The 22,152-nt window shown below is 32.2% G+C and overlaps 2 protein-coding genes across 5 annotated transcripts; both read right to left on the bottom strand.

The window, feature by feature from the left end:
• Positions 1–6,236: 6,236 nt before the first annotated feature.
• Positions 6,237–9,925, bottom strand: LOC109803674 (proteasome assembly chaperone). 4 transcript variants are annotated; one of them, XM_020365352.3, is made up of 7 exons: positions 9,713–9,925; positions 9,007–9,194; positions 8,665–8,841; positions 8,195–8,263; positions 8,037–8,112; positions 7,888–7,952; positions 6,237–6,724 (listed from the first exon to the last, which is right to left on the bottom strand). In XM_020365352.3, the coding sequence occupies exons 3-7, from the start codon at positions 8,827–8,829 to the stop codon at positions 6,644–6,646; spliced, it is 456 nt and encodes a 151-aa protein (XP_020220941.1). In that variant the 5' UTR covers positions 8,830–8,841; positions 9,007–9,194; positions 9,713–9,925; the 3' UTR covers positions 6,237–6,643. The 4 variants fall into 4 exon arrangements, with proteins under 4 accessions (XP_020220941.1, XP_020220942.1, XP_020220944.1 ...); XM_020365353.3 differs by having other exon boundaries at positions 8,665–8,851; XM_020365355.3 differs by having other exon boundaries at positions 8,665–8,863.
• A 6,398-nt stretch (positions 9,926–16,323) lies between these two features.
• On the bottom strand, positions 16,324–21,897 carry LOC109804524 (putative sugar phosphate/phosphate translocator At3g17430). The gene is made up of 9 exons (XM_020366370.2): positions 21,453–21,897; positions 21,260–21,367; positions 19,988–20,019; positions 19,852–19,902; positions 18,471–18,532; positions 18,132–18,393; positions 17,577–17,842; positions 17,400–17,494; positions 16,324–16,817 (listed from the first exon to the last, which is right to left on the bottom strand). Exons 1-9 carry the CDS (start codon positions 21,534–21,536, stop codon positions 16,629–16,631), a joined length of 1,149 nt encoding a protein of 382 aa, XP_020221959.2. The 5' UTR covers positions 21,537–21,897; the 3' UTR covers positions 16,324–16,628.
• Positions 21,898–22,152: the final 255 nt, after the last annotated feature.

A 22,152-nucleotide genomic window follows, 5' to 3' on the forward strand; every position in this document is an offset into this window, starting at 1 on the left:
TCAAAGTGGAAATCACATAAGGTGTTTATACCTTTTTCTTTGGATTCATCGGAAAGGCTTACAAAAGAATATTAAACTTAAAGAATCTTTTAAAATAAGAGTTTTCAATTCAGAAGAAAGAGTATCCCATATCAATAATTCCTGGGATTGGATATTTAACGAACTGTGATGGTTGTTATACTACGAAACAATACTACATATTACTAGAATATATAATAAAATAGTATAATAAATATATTTACAACACAGGATGCCAAGCAAGCAACTAATAACACCTAGCTATATACAACAAAATATGCTACTATAAGGTAGCCTACAAAAGAAAACATCAACTCCAAGCACCTCTTATGGCCTCTAGGAGCTATTTCTAAGCCTATCCCTGTCCTGCTCCCATACATCATATGATCATTGCAGTCCAAACCATATGAAAACATGCAAAGGTAAGCTAGAAAAAATAACCAACCCATAAGAATTAAATATTCAACACAACAACTATATAATGATCTTCACATCCAACACAAATGATAAACAACACATATACTACACATCTTAACATCATTTCAACTTAATTCAACACATCAACACTAATCAACACAGTATGAACACCTTAAAGCAAACTACTAGGCAACTCATCATAATAGCAACAACATTTTCAACACATCGTAATTTACTCAAATTGGCCGCTTGTAATCGGTATAGCTCGGCCTAGCCCCTATACCGTGGTCGCTTCATACACGTGTGCCTCGACCTTGCCCACACACGGGACCGACTAAGTCCTAGAGGAGAACAACACATCATCCACTCCAAGGGACAACTTACCAAGGAGGGCTTTTCAACAAATTGGGCTCTTAGAGTACCACAATTATCTCAATCCGCACAATGGGATGAGCAACTTCGAAAACTTCTCCTCTAGTCCTAGTGATCAACAACTCATCATCACAACACAATCACATAGTTTTTACCACAATAATTCAACTATCAACTCATTCATATAATGTAACGACCCGCCATAGCCGTCACACTACACAACACACAACTAACTACGCATATACATATACTAAAACAACAATATATAATATACACATCTACATCTGATGAATATGTACAACTACGTTACTTGCCCAGCAACCATATACAAATATATATATATATATATATATATATATATATATATATATATATATATATATAAGTATCTGGCAACAACCGGTAGTCTACAAAAATAACAAAATCCAACTCCAAGCACCACCTGTGGCTCCATTGCTATTCTCCAGACTATCCTTGCCCTGCTTCCATACCACGTATGATCATCGCAGTCCAAACCATATGGAAACATGCAAGGGTAAGCTAGGTAAAATAAACAACTCATATAATTAATTATGCAACACATCAACACATAAAATCATTTTCTCATTCAACACCAACAACAAACAACACATGAACTACACATCTTAACATCACTTCAACAACACAACATGAATCAACATTGTATCAACACATCAACACATATGCGTCGTCACACATTTTAACTCAAAGATCTCCGACAACACAGGGTGAGTAGTCTAAGTGGCTAGGTTCTACCGAACCGGCAAAACATAATCTTTTTGGGTTTGCTAGGTAAACAACAAATTTGGATAACAATCCACAACACAATAACGGTTTCTCAGACTTTTCCACTTAAACAAGGAAGTATAGTACTATGTCAGGATAGGACCGCTGGGTTTAGGTCTACCACGACATTAGCTAGTTTAACTAAGCCACCTATGGGATTAGCCTACTGACTATCCTCCGAATACTACAATCCTCCGTTGGGTTTAGGTCTACCACGACATTAGCTAGTTTTTGGGTGATTTTGATGCACCAGATGAGTGCATGAGGATCTGAGGATGTTTTTGGATTCTATAGAGTCTGGTTGTTGAATTTCATGTTGTTGGTTTATCTGAAATTGCAAGTGTTGCTAGAAATTTTTGAACTTGGTATGCTGGTTTTTGAATTCATGAAAAGCGTACCTTCATGGCACCAGGCGAGCATTCATCTAGGGGTGACCATTTCAAAATCACAATGGGCGCGAGGTTAGTCTCGTTGGGCGTGATTTGAAATGGGGGCCTCTAGATGAATGATGTCAGGCGTGAAGAAGGTCACGCTGGGCGCAATATCAAATAGTGACTTGTATGGAATTTTACTAATATGGCGCCGAGGGTATGGTTGGTTGCGTCGAGTGTGGATGCCCTTGGAAGTCTCTGACTTGGTTGTGCTAGCCGCAGGGATGACTACGTTAGGTGTGGATGCCACTAGTTTGGGTGAGTTTCCTCTAAGTTCTTAGCTAGTGTTGGAATGGGGTATGAGGTCGAGGATTATTCCCTTAACCAAGTATTGGGGAAGGTTGCGTGGTTCCTAGCGAATAGGCGATGGGCGAAATCTATAAGTGACTTGGTAATGCTTGCTAAGGTCGTGATATGCTTGTACCCAATTGTATTATTCCAAACAGTGGAACCGAACTTCCAAGTGTGTAAGTGACACTATCCGAGTAAACATCTAGGGGGATTTGATATCCCGGTTTTCTATTGACCCAGTACGGCGCTTCAGGTATAAAATTAGTCAGGGGTGATTTCGTTAGGATGAGATGTCACTTATATTGCTATGTTTTTACAAAGATCTCTTAGGTGAATGTGTGACGACGCATTAGATGGTTGATATGCATTGATATATGTCATGAGTTGTATTTACTAGATGATTAGTATATGATAGAGTGTATGATGTGACTCAATGAGAATGGTTGGTGATTTGATGATGGTGTAGCATAGATATTTATTCTTATGCTTACATGATTGTTTATTAAACTCTAATTTACCCTTCTGTTTCCATGTGGATGGACTGCGATGATCATACTGTGTATGGGAGCAGGTCAGGGTTAGGTTGGAGCTAGTTGTTGTGACCGTTGCGAGATGTGAAGTTTTTTCCTAGTGTCAGAGTTACTGTCTTTGGTAACTGTTTGGTTGTGCTTGACTGACACTAGGAGGGTATTGTTATTTTGGATGATTGTATATGCATAGTATTCCAATTTTTGTACATAGAGATGTGTTTTTAGTATTACTCTTATATACACATATATATATGTTATTATTCAATCTAATAGTTCCTCTTAGTTGATTAGTATAGCTAATATGATACCTCTGAGTGTAAAGACCATGACAGATCATTATATTATTAGATGAAACTTATTAAAAATGAATATATATACATATATATATAAAATATGTCTCATTTAGTATTTTTTTTCAATTCAATGATAAAATCTACTAAAATTTGTGACTTTCAACTAATAATGAAGTATTAAAGAGAGTATGTTTTTGTGCTATAGTGATGGAAATACTTGAGGAGGTGATTGATGTTCCTCTCCAAGCTCCACCTTCAAGTCCCAATCTAGCTCTTGAGGTCTTCAATGGTGACTTTGATGAAGCAAACACAAGCTCCAAAGCTTGTAGAAGCAACGTGAGAAGGTTCAGTTTCTTCCTTGAAGAGGAAGAAACTTGAGGAACCAAAGAACAAAGGAGGAATTCCTTTGTTGAGAAACTTAAGGGAGAAACTTCTTCTCCATGGTTTTGGACTCTTGAGAGAGAATTTCAGTGTAAAATTTTGATTTCATATACTTAAAAGTGAGGGAAAATGGAAGGTTTACAAATTTATAGAAGTAGGTAGCTTATGGAGCAAACTAACCTTAACCATGGTTCAAGAGAACCATGGTTTGGTTGCTTGACCGTCCAACCTAGTTTAGGAGGCTTGTGGAGCAAGCTAAGTTAGAAGCTTGTAGCACAAGCTTCCCAATGCTTTAAGGAAGGAGAAGCAATTCGGCCAAGGAAGGAACAAGGCAAGCTAGGCGGCCTTTAGACTATTTTGCTTACTAATCCGTTTCAAAAATGTTTGATTTGGTTTAGTTAGGTTTATCCAAAAATAATGAGACCTAGCTAAATTAAATCCTTGAAAAATTAGGAGCAAAACAAGTCTAATATGTAAAATTTTGCCTAGGCCCAATTCTGGCCCAATTACTAGTCACATCCTCAAGCATTGCTAATTGCCACCCCACTTCTACTACTGAAAAAATAGAAAAAGAGTAACCTTCAATACAAGGTTAAATGGAGTCTAAGTCTCCAAGTAACTTACCCTAAAAACAATATATAATGGTTTATAAAAATGAAATAAAGTGCTTCACAAATACAAAGACAAAATAAATCTATACAAAGTAACTATTATATTTACAAACATAAGAAATGGTCTTCAAAATCATCTCATTCCTCTTAATTCCTTTAATATATCACTTCTTGAATTATTTGACTTTGGCATATTTCTATCATATAGTGATTAATCAAACATGAGTTATTGGCCAACATTGATGAGGTTTGTTTGTTTCATAACAAGAGATGGCTAAAACAAAGGTATGAGAGCCATTGTTGTTCATTCATTATTAACCAGTAGAGTAAAAGAAGTAGTATGTGTCTCCGTGAGTTTTTGAAAAATAAAAACAATGAAAGTGGGTGACTGATTAAAAGTATGAGCAATTTTATGAATGAAATTTATAAAAAAAATGTTAAATAAAAATTGTTATTTAATATTATAGTTATAGATATATATGCATTATTTTAAGTTTAAGATCGTCTGTCCACGTCAATTAGCAATTATTGCTTGTCTCGATCGTATTTATATTCTTCTATGATTAATATGTGATTAACATTATGGCCATTACATATTCATCTATACTTGTTTCGTAGTGAGATGCCAAAAATATTTTGAATTCCTAATTTAAAAAATTGTATTTAATGTTGAATAGTGTCTCAAATAAAATTATTTTTAAAATATAATGCCTATGAAAAAACATGTATATATATATGTATATATATATACAAAAAGAATATGCCTTAATGACGTGATATAATTATTTATATATAGAATTAAATCTTTCAATTTTTTTATTCAAATAAAAAAACCATACGTTATATCGCCCTCTAATAATTAATATGTTTTTGTGACGTGACTGATTATTTATATATAGTAATTTTTAGATAAAGAAAAATAAATCTATGGCCTCAAAAATGTGAGTTTTAAAGCAAAAGACCAAAGAGCCGTTGGGTTATCCACCAACTGATACTTGAAGCCCAAACTCGGACCAATAAAGCTTTACTATATTGGTATTTTAGTAAATTAATGGCTAACTTTAATTTATTTAATTCCTTAATATAAATAAGTTAATATAAAATTAACGTGCTTAAAAATAATTAATAAATGAATAAATAACCGCGTTTTAAAAAATAAATATATAAATAAGGCGTTATGTCACACTCGATGTATTATTATTTGACTGTTTAAACTTCAAAACATTAGTGTTTCTAAAATAGAGTGCTTTTTTAAAAAAATTAGACAGACGTTTAAGAAAAAATTGCTTATTTTATCAAAAAATTCTAATTTTTTTAAAAAGAAACTAAAAAACCAATCTTAATAATTTGAATTAAAAAAAATTTATTGCATGCATTAATTTGGGAGGGACCGGTTTATCAATAAATACAATTTATACAAATGTATAAATAAATTTACTAAATCATTGACTTGAAAATACCATTTTTTTTATATAAAATCTGCTTTATTTTTTTTCTGACGTTAAAAATGAATAAAGATAATATAAAATCAACTTAGGACAAAAGCAAAGAACTTGAAAAATCAACATTGAAAAAATTGTCATTGCATGGGTTCTAGTTGAGTTTTTACATGATACATTTTTTTGTTATGATGATGACAAAGTAACAATGAAAGCAACCAATGATTTAGCTTTCTATTTCATAGTTTCATGTTTCTTACTGAGGTTTTTTGTAAAGTTTGTCTTAATTTTGTTTTTGAATCAGTGTATGTGATCCTTGATTTACGAGTTAAATATACTTATCTGTGAACTTGTTTTGTTCAACAGTTTTGCTATATGTTCCTTTAATTATTCCTCGTTTCCATTTACCGAACCAACTTCTGAGATGCAAGCAAATATAAGAGTCATTCACTTTGAAATAGCCATCAAAATTAGTTATTTATACACTTTTGCAACCAATATCATTGCCATTATATTCAACAAAAACATGTAAATGCATACCACTTGCACCCTTTAGCATCAAATTTTCCCTATCCCTTTCTCTCTACAAAATTATTCGAGAGAAGTGAAGAAGACTATATTTACTTTTAATACCCAATAATTAATGCAATGAAGGGGAAAATTGAATTTATGGTTATTCACTCTAGTAATGTAGCATAAATATTTTTTTATTCATCGAAATCGAATTTGGTACCAAGAGGTATCCAATAACTCACACATTACTCAATCAATTGAGGTAGACCTCATGGGACTGTAGAATCACTATCAATACTGGCAAAAGGTTTTAACATGAGAAAATCTGAAAATTTCTAAGTTGTTCTTAGTCCTAAACAGTTGAAAATTCTGTAGGTCATCTAATAGGCTTGCATCAAACATGGACAAGAGATCCGAATTGCTGTGTCCAGTAAAAATGCTTCCAGTCTTCAATATCCACCATGGCTGCTAAATCATGTAAAAACATTGGGATAACGCATGTTTGATATGTATAAAATGTTTAAGTTTCCATGGCCTGTGCTGCTACAAAGATGTTGCTCCCAATCTTGACTTTGTATAGCCCAGACTAATGAGTTTCCTTATCAATATTTTCTCAGCTTCTGTCTGCAATCCATGAAAGTTGCCATAAATAATCAAATAATAGAGAATTTAAATATAAAAAAATGAAGCAAGTAAAGTGAGAATAGCAATTGAAAAAGGGTAATTACTGGAAAATTTTAAAATCAATCATAAGCTACAAGCATTTTATTTTATTGCAATCCACTGCCATTTACATAATGCCAATGCCTAATACTAGGTAACACTAACAGCACATGGCAGGCATGACATTGGCTTACATTGTTACTATGAGTCTTTTTAAATAATTCTTTCCAAAAAGTACTTATAAGAGAAAAAAAATAAAAATTAAAACTAGAATAAGTTTTTCATAAGCTAAAACTAGCTTATATAAAAATAAGATTTTGAAGAAGCTAATAGGAAAGAGCTTCTACAAATTAGTCAATGCATGAATTAATTTTAACTTATGAATAAACTTATTTTATTTTTCTGTCTTATTTTTCTAAGTTACACGTGCTCATGGAGAAGCTTACCTAAACAAATCCTATATAGAAGAGCATGTGGTAAGAACAATTCTTATATAACAAAAGGAGGAGACTATATTATTAACAACAAAGTAGAGGTAAATACAGAAAGTAAGAGCAAATGCTCCCAGCAATGGTAAATCCCTATGGCCCCTAGCTATAAACCCAAACTGAAAATGAAACATGCATACCCCTCTCTCCCTCTGAACTATCCAATATAACAGGGTTACCATCCTCTTTCTCCCCTAACAAACTTTGCCTCTTATTTGTTATTTACAAGTTAGTCCCTCCCCTAAATGGAGAATTGGTCCAGAATGGAATCCAGGAACCTATCGGTATGTTCAAATTTCTATGTATTAGTAAATTAACTGAGTAATTGAATATGCAAGAGATGTAAAATGATTACATATTTAATTTACTGTCAAATTAATGAAACTATATCCAAGTAGAAAATTGGAACAAACAACAATATAAATTAATACTTATGTTTCTGTTGGGATACTACATTCCTGTTTTGAGAAAGTATACTTAAATATAGATACGAATATTCTTTTACAGCAGCAATTCTAGAAATAAAGCAAAAAATATAACATATAGCAGCAAGAAAATCATTTAGAAAGGGCATAACTTCCCTATACTAAGTGTTAACATACATATGTGAGAATGAGTGAGAGAGAGCAACCAGACCTCAATCATGGGGCTATTTTTTGGAATACTGCAAGACAAAATTACGTTGAGACCAGTCTTTAACACTGCGAGAAAAAAAAGTAAGTTAACCACTTATCCCATGAACCAGAGGAATAACATTTTTAACTATCAAACACGACAATAGTTACCTAATCGATGAGCAATGCCGGACCCTGTATTATCAGAAACCCCTCCAAGTATGGAAGTGACAGATACCATATTGTTCTGTGTGAATCACCATAGATCACAATCCATACACAATGTTTTAACATACTCATAATGCACTTAAAGGACTGAGACAACTTACAGGACGAGTAGTAGCTGCTGCATACATGTGTCCCAATTTTGCAGTGTTGTAACCAATCCACACATATATCTACCATAACCATTCGTATCAAAAGAAAGTTTGGAAGGGGAATAAAGGTTTGTTTGGATAAACTATTCCAGAAGCACTTCAAGAGAGGAAAAAATAAAATAAGCTTCTTTATAAGCTAATTCATAAAAGTTTTTTCCTATTAATTTTTCCAAAATCTTGATTTTAACTTATGTATGAAATAGTTTTAGCTTAAGGAGAAGTTTTATCTAATCATACCCTAAAAATTAAAGTATTGAAAGACAATAACTTTCAATAGCACATTCATATTGGGTGAATTGGTCTAAGCCTATTTTGTGAGTGACCCAAATGAAAAAACATAATTTTTTTTTCTGGGTTTCTTTTTTTTTAAAAAAAAATGGGTGTATTGAAACATGAATAAGAGAGATTGATGTGGGGAAAACCTGTTTGGGAAATCGAATGATCTGAAAATGGAGGCTAACATCATTGATGAGTTCAGAAAAGGTGATGATCTGCAATTGCCCTTGTGCCTGGGTTTGCACATTTCCATTCTCCTCCTTCAGCTTCAACTCTTCAATCTTCTTCTCCAATCCTTCAGAATCCATCATTATGACGCAAAACTGCAAAACCCTAAACCCAACACTGAGCTTCCCAGGACACATACATATGCAACACAAAAAATCAATGTTGAGATTGCAATATTTTTCTAATTTGTTCTACATATTAGAAGATTATTAAAAATAAAATAAAATTATGGTGAGTTACATGAAGCAGATAATTGTTACCGCTATGCTCTATAGTTGATGGTATTTGGACCTTAACCACTGTTTGTACTCCTCCCTTCTCCAATTCTAACGCTGTCTCCTCTGTTTCTGAGACTGTAAAATCTTCACAGCAGGATTCCTCTTCTACTTTGACCCTTGAAAATTAAAGTGCTTCCCCGTTTGCAGTGTTTTAAAAGACCGGTGATCACCTATTAAACCACATGACCCGGTTTCTATTAAAAAAAATTAAAAAATTATTTATTATACATATTTCATACCTATAAATTTCAAAAACAAAAAAAAATCACATCATACCTTAAAAGAAACTCCAAAAAAATTACAAACCCATTTTAACATTTTAACATTGTGGAGATTCAGAGTTGGTTTAACTATAATTTTTGGCAACGAGATGATCCAAAACCCAAGTTTGAATAAAATAATGTTCAAGTAGCCGTAATAATATTTGATTCATGATACCAAACAGTTCAAGATTAGCTAAACAGTTGAGATTCTAATTAAGGAGCCGCCGACCTTTTGGGGATTTGAGGAATCATAGCACACATACAGAACAACTCAGATAGTCGGCGCTACCTCCTCTTCTAATTCTCTTTATTTCTTTTAATCCTTTTTTTTTTTACAATTATCATAATATTTTAGAAAATGCTACCAATATCTTAAAGAATCAAAAAAATCGCACATTTTTCTGTGATTTTATAATTTAATGAACCTTATAACTTGAAGCAACGGCGTGGTGGTGCGACGAGGCGGCGGTGCGGTGGTGCGAGTATGCAGTGGTGCAGCGGTGCGGCTGTGCGGCTGTGCGGCTATGCAGCAGTGCGGCGGTGCAGCTGTACAGTGATGCGACGGTGCGACGAGCGACGTGCGACGTGCGGGAGGGTTGGGTTCTGAAAGAGGAAGCTTAAGCGCAGCGTGCAGCAAATGAGCAGAGGCATTTAAAAATCGAGGGTTTTATTTTTTAAATTAAAGAAACGACGTCGTTTAATTATTTTTTTTCGAAAAAAGTTATGACCTGGTTTGGGTCATGAGACTCGCGGGTCGATGGTTCAACCGGGATTTTAATCGGGTCATACTGAGTCATACTGAATTAGCTCCACATCCGGTCTGATCGCTGGTTCAGCTCGGTCAAACCATCAGTTTCCGATTTGACCGGTTTGACCGGCTAGTTCGAATCGAGTTTTAAAACACTGCCTGTTTGTGTTAAAATTAAAAAAAATGACTTTTAAAAATAGGAATTATATTTTAAAAAGTAGTTTTTTTTTTTTTACAAATGTGTTAAAATAAAATATAAAAAAATAGATATTTTTACCTTTATATAAAAGCATTCTTTATTATGACTTAAACATTATTTTTAAAATTTTTAACTTTTTATAAACTTGTGTGAATTATATGATAATAATTAATCAGAGATAAAAAGATTTTTTTTTATAAAAATTTTATCTTTGAAATTGTGGATAATGATATACTATTCCAGTATTCCTATTAATATGTGTATTAAAAAAAGACACAACTTCTTTTCTACTAGTTTTATTAAAATAAGTATCTTTTTTTAATAAAGAAACACATTTTTATTTATATTAATAAGATCTTACAATGATGTGTAAATGAATAACTTTTGTAGTTTCAGAAGTGTAGATAATTCCACATTAAACTAGATTTGTTACTCATGTGATATCCAGATTATTTTAATAACCTGTGTAATATGATATTCAATTTTTTCCCATCATATAATAGTTGTATGATTTTTCTTAATTATTTTTCTGAAATATTAGTTTCTTTAATTAATAAGAACATTGCATTACTTTTTATATTGTATGATTTGATAAAATTATATTTCAATTATAATATATATTTTAAAAAATTAATTTCATTTAATTAATAATTTATTTCAAAAGTGAAATATATTCATTTAATAATAATACCATAAATCAATCTATTATGATAAGAACTCGTAGAATATCATGCTAATTATGAAGATGGTGAGAATATTCAATACGTTCTATAAAACAAAAATATTAGTCAACCTTGATTTAAATTACATCAAATATATATATATATATATATATATATATATGCTAAGTAAACAAATATTTACATATTACACAAAGAATTTTTTATGTGAATTTTGTATTATGCATGGAACGACTAGCTCTCAGAATTAATGAACTGAACAGTGAGGGCAGCTGGAACCCAATCCATCTCTCTCCAGGAGGACTACCCATCTCGCACCTCCTCTTTGCAGATGACGTCATACTTTTCAGCCAAGCAACAAATGATCAAGTCCAAGTAATGGCTTCTGTGCTAGAGAACTTTTGCACCGCATCGGGTCTCAAGATAAATCTAGAGAAATCAAAATTTGTGGTCTCAAAAGGGGTGCCCAGCGCGAGAATTGAGCAATTAGAACAGACACTGGGTATTGAACATACACCTCGATTTAAAAGATATCTCGGGATACCAATGTTCCATGGGAAAGCCAAGATTGCAGATTTCCACCATGTAATTGACCGTATTAATGACCGCCTAGCGACTTGGAAGGGACGTCTTCTTAACAAAGCGGGTAGGTTATGTCTCATCAACTCAGTCGTCACATCTATCCCTCTATATAGCATGCAATCTCTTTGGTTACCCCAAGCAGTTTGTAATAGGATCAATCAAGCCAGCAGAACCATGCTTTGGGCCAAGGCGGGTTCATCACAATATTGGTCTTTAGTAGGCTGGAATACTGTCACTCGCCCGAAAGAGTTCGGAGGGTTAGGTATCAGGGAGTCTCGACAGGTCAACATCTCTCTCATTGGTAAATTGATATGGGACCTTCTCCACTCACCGCAAAAACCTTGGGTCAAGATTCTGCAAGCAAAATATTTACATGGGGCATCCGTATTGCAAGCGAAGAAGGGTAACGGTGCATCTCAAGTGTGGAACAGCATTGTCAAAGCCTCCCCTATTTGCGACAAGGCTTCTTTCCAAAGCTTGGTGTAGGTAACTCTTCTCTTTGGTATGAAGATTGGTTAGGCACAGGGCCTCTTTGTAGAGAAGTGTCATATGTCCACATAAGTGATACCGATAGAATAGTTGCACATTGCTGGCAACAAGGAGCTTGGAATTTTGATTCACTCTTTACTCGTCTCCCTATGGAGTTGGTTAACCGTATTCAACAAGTTCCCATCCCTTCCTCTCCGGCAGGCGCTGACATGTTCTCTTGGGCAGGCGACTCTTCCGGATGCTATACAGCAGCTTCAGGCTTTAGGTTCCTCTTTTCACCCGACCATGGTCTTGCAGACCCTGTATGGAAGCGTGTTTGGAAACTGCATGTCCCAGAAAAAATTAAGTTCCTTTTATGGCAAGGCTTACACTCATCCATACCGACAAATCACTTTTGTTCTCTTCGCCATTTAGATTCTGTGGGAAGTTGCCCCCGCTGTTCCTGCCCACAAGAAACCATTCTCCATGCCATTCGAGATTGCCCACACTCTCAGGAAGTATGGCTGCAGGTTGGTAATACCCCCTCCCAGATTTTTTTGCAGATGGATTGCTTCACATGGTTTAAGGGAGTCATAACTAATCCAGCTTCTAAGAAACTAGCAATAGTTATTTGGTGGATATGGCGGCTACGAAACAACATGGTCTTTCATGGTAAGAACTGGTCAGTGCAGTATGTGACACGAATGATTGCTCTATCGATTGCACAGAACAACATATATCTAGAGAAGCATGAATTATGGAAAGAGAATGTAAAGTGGTCCCCTCCGGAATATCCTTGGATTAAAGTGAATGTGGATGGTAGCTGGCTTGGCCAATCGAGGATCATGGGAGTAGGAGGTGTAGTGCGAGATACGGTGGGACGTTGGAAGGGGGGATTTGCTCGTTCTTTTGAAGATGGTGATTCTCTCAGAGCAGAGATCCTTGCTCTAGCGGAAGGTCTGTCTCTTTGTTGGAATGCAGGATTTCGGTATATAATCTGTGAATCGGACTGCATAGGGGCGGTGAAAGCAGTGCAGGGACCCACACTTGATAGAGATAACATTCACAAGCATAGTGACATCATTGGTGTAGTTAAGGACTTGGTGGCTAGGGATTGGAGTGTTAAGATAGTCAACATCCCTCGGGAGATTAACTCAGTAGCTCACGTTTTGGCTAGTTGGGGAGCAAAAAACTCGCCGTTTAATGTAATATGGAGGAGTCCTCCAAATTTTGTTTTACAAGTAGTAGGGGAGGACATCTATTCCCCTTTGTAATTTTCTTTTTTTTTTCCTTGTCTCTTCGCTCTGTTTAATTTTCTCACGAGATAAAAAAAAACACTTATACAAACTCATCACTTTTAACAAATGGATCTTTATAAGGAGAATTGTCTGATCAAAGATATTAAGTAATTATATATTGAACTATTTTTATTTAATTTTTATAATTTCATAAAAAAAAACAGTAAATATAGTATTTTGTTATATAAATCTATGATAATTTGGATATAAAATTTATAAATATCTAACTTTGATATTAATCTTTCTTCATATATACTTGAATATTTTCATATTATAAAATTTTATCACAAATAAAATATTTTAATATGAAATTACAATTAAAGAAGACATACTTATCATAATAACTTAAAAAATAATTTAAAAATTACCTTCTCATCGAGCACTAACATATCAATATTAGAGAGATTATTGTATTCCTATGATCACTATAAAAATATTATATAGGTTAAGTCTCCATTCAATTTTTTCATAACAATGTTAATTATAAAACTTGTCCTTAATATCATTGTTTAAGGTCTTTAGATTCATGATTTATCGCGAGACTTTCATGATTTCATATGATCTGACGATCAATTTCATTAAAAATGTAAAAATAAAATACAAATTTAAAAAAGCAAACATAATAACCTTATTCTTTTCCGCATTGAAACAAATGAAAAAAATAAAACATAATATAAATAATAATGAAATAAAAAAAATAACAATATAATAAAATAAGAATTATGTGATAAAAAAAATAGAGATAAACATATGCAAGAATATAGAAATATTTCTATAGTTGTACTTCAACAAAAAAATATTATAAATTGATTTATTTTTGTATTATTTTATTTATTTTTATAAAACATTTATATAAATAAATTAATATTTCAGTAACCACTAAGTGCACAGTGATACTTAATTTGAAAATTTTCAGCATGTCATCGACTCTTTATATAATAGTTATGAGGTTTCTTCTCTTATTTACTATTTTACTCGTAAAAAAATAAAAATTGCTTAATAAATACTTTTGCACCCAAAAATTCTCTTTACTTTAGATCGGACATCATCCTTTTCTAAACTTTTATTTTCTAAAATGAAAAAGAAATAGAAAGATAAAAATTAATAAATATTTAAGAAAGAGATAAAAAAAAATAATAAATATGATAGATAATGTTACTAAAATATTAGAAAATTTTTGTGATATATTTAAAAAAAAAATACTTATTAAATATTGCCAAATGATAAAACTAAATTCATGTCATAAATTGAGTTTAATTTTTATTCATTATCAAAAAAATATATATAATCACTACTTACTTAGATAAAACTTTAAAATAAGTTTTTTTTTAATTAATAAATTTACTATATGCAACAATATATCATTAGAAAAAAGTATAATCTTTTCCCATTATTATTACATTTTAATTGCATTCGATCTATATTCCTGAATGAAGTTAGCTTTTGTCCATAAGAATACCTTCTAACCAAAATAAGCATTATACAAGTTCTCCCTATTAAATATTATTTTTTGTCAAAACATAAAAACTAAAACGAATATAAAATATAAAGTCCCACTAATCATTTCAATAGTTAATTGACAAATTGACATTTTGAATAGTCACTATTTTCATGACAATGATTGATGAACCTTCATCCTCGTTAATTTTTCTGCATATTAATGAGTATATGGTCATTTCTATCCTAAATTTAAAAGACGTTATTATAATAATTTTAAATTTAAAAATATTAAATAAGTCTTTAAAAATAAAAATCAATAATAACAATAATTCAAAAAATATATATAATATAATATAAAAATAAAATAATAATATTGATACATAATTCAGACATCAAAATATTAATACGTAATTAAGTTTTTAGGAATATATCTGACATGAACTTATTTGAAATTTTTAAAGACTAATGTGACTATGATTAAAATAACTAATTTTTAACAAAATAACTATTTATTCTAGATTAACTGTATTTAAATTTAATTTTTATATAACAGGTTTTACACATGAGGAAGAGATAAAAAAAAAAAAAAAAAAAAGAAGAAGAAAGTATATATAATAAGATCAATAAAGACATGATGAAAAAACTGTAAAACTTATATAAAAAATGAAATCAGAATAAATTAACCATTTTTTATTTTGTATTTCGCCATACTTGTATCTCACTCTCTCAAATAAAATATATACAGGTCTTTGAAATAAAAATGAAATTCAATATATTTTTGGTTCCTACAAAATCTAACCATTTTAATTACAGTCCTAATATTTTCTTCTCTTTTTTAATCTCGTATTTATTTTCCACCCATATTAGTCACAGAAGTTTAAAATATTGCCCTTTTTATTTCTGCTTATTTCAACAGGGATTAACTGATATTGATGACAAAGTATAAATGGGACTAAAATAATAGACAACAAAATATGAATACTAAAACCAAAACTTTGAAATTTTATAAAACCGAGAAACACATTTAATCCTTAAAAACATATTATTCCATACTATGTTATGATTTCATTCACTCATCCTTAAAGAGATCTCACGCACATCACATGTTGAATTTTGATAGTGTACTGAAAAAAGCTGTCATAGATCAATAAGCTTTGAGTCTTCAATTTTTGAGTTAATAATTTTACAAGTACGACAACTGGAAAGTTGGGTCATTCTGCCGACAAAATTTCAAGCAAAAACGAGGGTCACAAAGATACATGAGGGCAACCACAATTTGAATATCATTTTCAAACACCACAAGCATCAGGTATCCCATTGTAATGCAATTAATATAATATATAATTATATAACATGAAAAATAAAGCATGTCAAATCAGTTTATAATTAAAACAATGCCTAATTTCAGAATTTTAGCATAAAAAATTATCAAACAAAAAGTACCAATTTCATCTCTTCATGAAGTTAAAATTTAGACCGAAGCATAACAATTAAACCACTAGATTGAAATAAATAAAGATAGATATATGCAGACTTAAATTCAATTTTTGTTATTGTCGTTATAATAATAATAAAAATAAAAATAAAAAAAAAGACAGAAGCATAAAAACAAAAAAGTGACTAGATTTAGAAAGTTGCATTCATTAACTTAAGGAATAATTAAATAACTGGGCTTCCCAACCAGGAGACCTGGATATACAGAGGCCAATCTGTCTCCTATCTATTGACAAAAACCATAATTCAGAAGGGTAAATCAGAAATGATGCATTCTACACAGGCAAGTAATTACAAAGAACAAGCATATGATATCATTATAAATCCTACTGCCTAAAAAGAATGAGTGGAATAGGGGTGCATTTCACTCAGCTTCCCCTTTCTAGTTCTTTTTTCAAAAGGGTACTCTAAAATAATCTTGTATTTAGCTTTTCACTTTCCTATTGCATGGTTTGTTAGCTGCGTACGTCCAATATGGGATAACCTTGATGATGAAATTAGTGGTGCTTCTTCATCAATGTTCATGTCAGAAGCAGAACCATTGCCTCCACTGCTTCCCTCATTGTCACCGATGTTATCTGGCACATAAATATCAGAAGACTTCTTTTCGAATTTCCAGTCCTGCATGTCATACACAATTTACTAAAGAGCTCAATGAACACTTTAACAAGACCAGAGAAAGAAACTAAACACTGAAATAACCTTGTTAAAACAAATGTTGACTGTTCTCACAGTAACAGTTTTGCATTTTCTTAGAACACAACACTAGTATCTTAATCGATATTTTATGTTTAAACAATTGTATCTTATATTTTTTTTCCCATTGAAGTTGACATATGTGACACAAGGGTATTTTAAATTTAAGCTTATGTGGCACAAAGGGTATCTTATATAAGATACAGTAGCTTATAAAAAAATATTTAAAAAAATCATTTTTACACCACCAAATTAAGAAAAAGAGGGGAAAAAAATCAGTAAATCATATTTAGAAGATTTGGTAAGGATTGCTTAAAATTTTACCATTGGAGTAAAAATATAACGAGTCGCTTATGGATTGCTTAAATGTGATGTGACGATGTGAGACCCGATAAATTAAAGATACATGGTTGTTAAACAACTTGTATTGTAAATGCTCTTAGTAGGATTATACATTTATATTATACTAGAAAGTAGAAACATGTTAAAGATATTAGGAGATGAGACCTTTGAGATCCGATCAGGTATACTTTCAACAGGCAATTGAGAGGCACGGACATCCTTAACTTTTATGTAATTGTACATCACAACTCCACATAGTGCTGCAGGAAAAATATCAAATGGTAAGAGGAAGGAGGGAAGATTGAAATTTGAAAAGAATATCATGATTCAAACAAAACTTACCAATAGCATAGCCAATGATATTCAACCCGGTTATTGTAGATTCAGGAAATATAACAGTTGAAAGAGCTATCAATATCCAGTCTTTAAGCACACCAGCGACCCGGATGGTTACAGCACCAGTTCTACCAATGACTAAGAAAATGGAGAAATTCAAGGCTAGAGCACATACTGCATTGGAAAAGAAGATCCAAAAATTAAACTGAATCTGTGAAACTTCCATCACAGGCTGCTCCAGTAGGTACCAAGGCACAAAGAGAAACACAAAACTGCATATAACAAAGAGCCAAAGTTAGCAACTCACATGGCAAAGCGGCATGCAAGGTTTGTTGATAAGCATGCATTGATACCTTTAAACAATTGTGTATTAAAGAATAGATTGATAGAACAGTATTTACATATGAATAGAAGTTACTACACGAGTCCAGATGATCGTGAATCAATCAGATGGTTAATATTATATGCCATATTTTCTCTTTTGGTTCAGTATTTACGACACTTGTACAGAACACAATGGTGTGTCTTAGAGAAAACTACTTCAAAAATTAATAAAAATACCTGCACGGAGCTATGTAATATAAGCTTGTAATAGGATTTAATGTCAACCCCTTTTTCTGCAGAAGAACTTGCGTTAAGACCAGTCTTAAAGCTTCTGCAAAGATGCCTGTGACCTGGTAAACTGTACCAACTATATTAAAATGAATTTCCCCATAGGAGGAAATGACAACTCCAACACTGACCAGCAACATGTTCGAGAACACATCACACCTTGCTTTGTCAGTACCGCACAAAACAGCCATAAGGAAAGTTGCCACCGGCACTGAAATATCAAGATTTAGAATTAAGGAAATTGAGCTCAGATAGTAAGAGAAATATGTGAAGTTCATAAAAACATACTCAGAGCTTTGAGCATCTGGATAAAAGCCACAGAGATGTGCAAGTAGGCAGTGTTACCAAACCTGCATCATCCAAAGACATTACATATTGCTCGTACATATAATTGTCTCTTCAAAACTATTGAAAATGATATTATTTAATTATTAGCCATGTGAAAAAGCATGTGAAAAATCAAAAAGACAGAAGTATTTGATACCAAAGTAATGTTTCAGTTTTAGTATCATACAAAAGAAGCATCCATAGAAATTTCATACTTTGAAATTTGAATTATATATATATATATATATATATATATATATTAGGAAGGATCTACTTACAAGAGTAAGTCTACCTTACTTCACTCAATAATTCATGTTCTACACTAAATTTCAATGATTTAACTGTTGAATTAAAAAATTTTAATGCATAAATCAAGTCTGCAAAGTTTTAAAAAATATGAGAATTATTCAATACCTCGTTTCATTAATTTAAATTGATAATAATCATAAAAATAATTTATACGTTGATTTGAATTAACGACACAGAATATCAAATAATTTTCAAAATTTTTAAAAATTTTGCAAATTAGATATATATATATATATAGATATATATATATATATATATATATATATAGATATATATATATATATATATATATATATTCCACAAAATGAACAATTCAAAATATTGAAAAGTGATAATGGACAGTTAACTTTAATTTATGGCAATCATATTATAATAGCTTCAGGCCAAGAATTATAATAGCCCACAGGAAACCAGCGAACAATCTATTGTCTTCACTAATTGGCCTTTCATTGAGTACAGAATGCAGAGTAATTCTAGGCACCGAATGATAATTATGATTATACTATATTCTCTAAGGAGGGTTGACAATTGAAAACATTGAACTTCATAGTAATAATATCCATCTAACAGGTTGGCATAGTGGATGCTAGAATAACAACTCCATGCTTATAAAACATTACTATGGACTATTGGGAAATCGTTTTACAAAGCTGACGGTATAAGAAGTAGTACTATCCTCAGGTGGGGGTTCCATGAGCAAATTTCCAGCAATTAAGCATAACTGCTTACGCTGATTCATGCATCATCAATGTTCCTTCTAGAACCAAATTGAATGAACTAAACTTCACAAATTTTGCATGTTATTAATTCAATGGTGCGACATTTCAAACGTCACTGAATCTTGAACATGGCTAACCAAGTTAACTTTTCACATCTCAGAACATAAGAGAAAAGAGAGACATAAGTAATCCAACAATGGCCAAATAAGCACAATTAAGAAAAACATACACAAGAGGCATGTCCCAATCCCATTAATAAAATCTGAGAATCATGTTCTGAAAAAGTACAGCTAGCCCATGTTTGCAGTGCTTACCAAAGACTTGATGCAAAGAAAGCACTTATTGGTACCACACAAGTTGCATATCTGCCACAGAAGGAACTGTTTTAGAAAGAAGATTGACAAAGGAAAAGTAGAGCTCAAGAAGGATTTAAATCAATGGCAGACTCACATTTCAAATGTCATTTTGACGGGAGTCACAATCTGCAATAACAAGACAAAAGAGTATTGGTTAACATACCAACCAAATAATCAGACCATGAAATGTAATCAAGCAAGGGAGTGGTGGATGGAAAAAGTTCAAGCATAGAGGATAGGTTTTACATATGGTTTGGAGTATAAAATCCTAGTGAGTGCAAAACATCTGTGCATGTGCTCATATTAATAAATAAATAAATAAAACAGAAAGAAGATCATCTGTACTACCCAGAAATTCATAAATCATAACATTCTCCTGTCTACCATACCGTGCATTTGCTTCCTAATTCCTATTGTTTGGCATAAGTTACACATAACAAAACACATTTAAAGAAATAACCCATCACATACCAACTTGCACTTAATGTCAAACACTGACAAATCTATAACATTGCATTGGATGTGTTATTACTTATTAGCCTTAATAATTTGACACATCATGCATACAAGACACATTTATGGAAATAAAAGATCATCGAAAAAACTCTTGTATTTAATATTTCGTGAATGTTGTTGACTGGAAAAGGAAATCAATAAGTTTCCTTTTCACACTTATTTAGGGTCATTTAAATAATAATTAATCATCCATACACTGTTAGTGTAAATTTTTTTACACCGGCAACCAATCATATCTTTTAAATTATTTTATTTTATTTTTATTTGATTAAATGAGCAAATGACATGGCACAATTAAGAAATATGATTGGTTGCCAGTGTAAAAAAATTTTACACTAGCAGTGGGTGATTAACTCTTTAAATAACGTAACCAATTAGCATCACTTATTTATGGTCTTCCTCCCTACAAAAAATGAAGATATTGGACTACTGAGGTTCGATGGCCAATACAAAGCTAGCTGAGATCTCACAAAACAAATCATATAATATATTAAACACCCTGAAATAACTCCTCCTGAAGCTAAATGTACCAATATTGAAGACACTAAATGGAACTAATAAGTTACTATAACTAAATTAAATCGATTGTCACCACTGAAGGAATCCAGTGTACACAATGTTAACCCTCCAACACACACAAGAACACAACCATCGCTCTCATCTCACACACGTGAGTAGCACTAACCAACAAAAGACGTGACATGACATGCCAGCTTGACGAGAATCAAGGTGTTACAGACGTACACGTCCACGAATCATCAACAACAATCACACACAAATAAACAAAAACTAAATAAACAAAACGAAGATTTTGCACAAAGAAAGTAGCAAGTAGAAGAAGATGGGTTACCTTAAAGACCCTCACGAGGACAAATGCAACCGCCCCAGAAAACCCCATGTGGATCATGGTGAGCGTAATGGGGAGGGGAAAGTTGAAGTATTTGGGCGAAAGAACCCACTGCCCCAAAACATGAAAAAATCCATTTTTTTCAGTGAAAAAACATTGTCAAGTGAAGAAAACGAAGAAAAGGGAAAATGGGTACCTTGTTGTACAAAATGACGCCGGAAGAGAGCAAGATGTAGATGAACAAGTAGACATAAGTGAGGAAGAGCGTTTTGTTGATCATTGTTTTGGGTTTGGAGAGAAAAGTGAAAAGGGTTCAGCAGTGAGCAGAGTGTAATGACATGTTATGGTTGGATCGGATCTGTGGGGTAGGGTACCCCCGAAGAGGAAAGAGAATGAGAAGAAGAAGAAGAAAAAGAGGGTACCCAGAAGAGGATATGGAATTGCAAATTGGTTCCAAATCTGAGAGGAAGGAAAGGAAGTGGGTGTGAACAGATAAACGAGATGGGTAATTGGGGAAGTGGCAGAAGAAAGTTACCACTTTCGAAACAAAGTCATTAATGGGAGCTGATTCCTACCATGTGCGATGTGCCTCTTCTCTCTCTCTCTTACTATTCTCATTCTTTTCTCTGCACCAATTAAGACAAAAATATCCATGTAGAGTTCAAGACAATAAATTATCGAGGTATAAACTAAAGAAAAATTACTACTACACTATTTTTTTTTTTTTTGTTGATAAATTACACTTATGCTTCTTAAAATTTCATAAAATTGTATAAATATTTTTTTTTCTATTCTATGATAACTTCTTTTAATTCTTTAAGAAATATTATACTAACATTTTTTCTACATTACTTTAATTTCTGTTCAATTATTTGAAAATATTATATTATAACCTT

The sequence above is a fragment of the Cajanus cajan genome, chromosome 1 (assembly GCF_000230855.2).
Source record: "Cajanus cajan strain Asha chromosome 1, NIPB_CcT2T_4, whole genome shotgun sequence".
Classification (NCBI taxonomy): domain Eukaryota; kingdom Viridiplantae; phylum Streptophyta; class Magnoliopsida; order Fabales; family Fabaceae; genus Cajanus; species Cajanus cajan.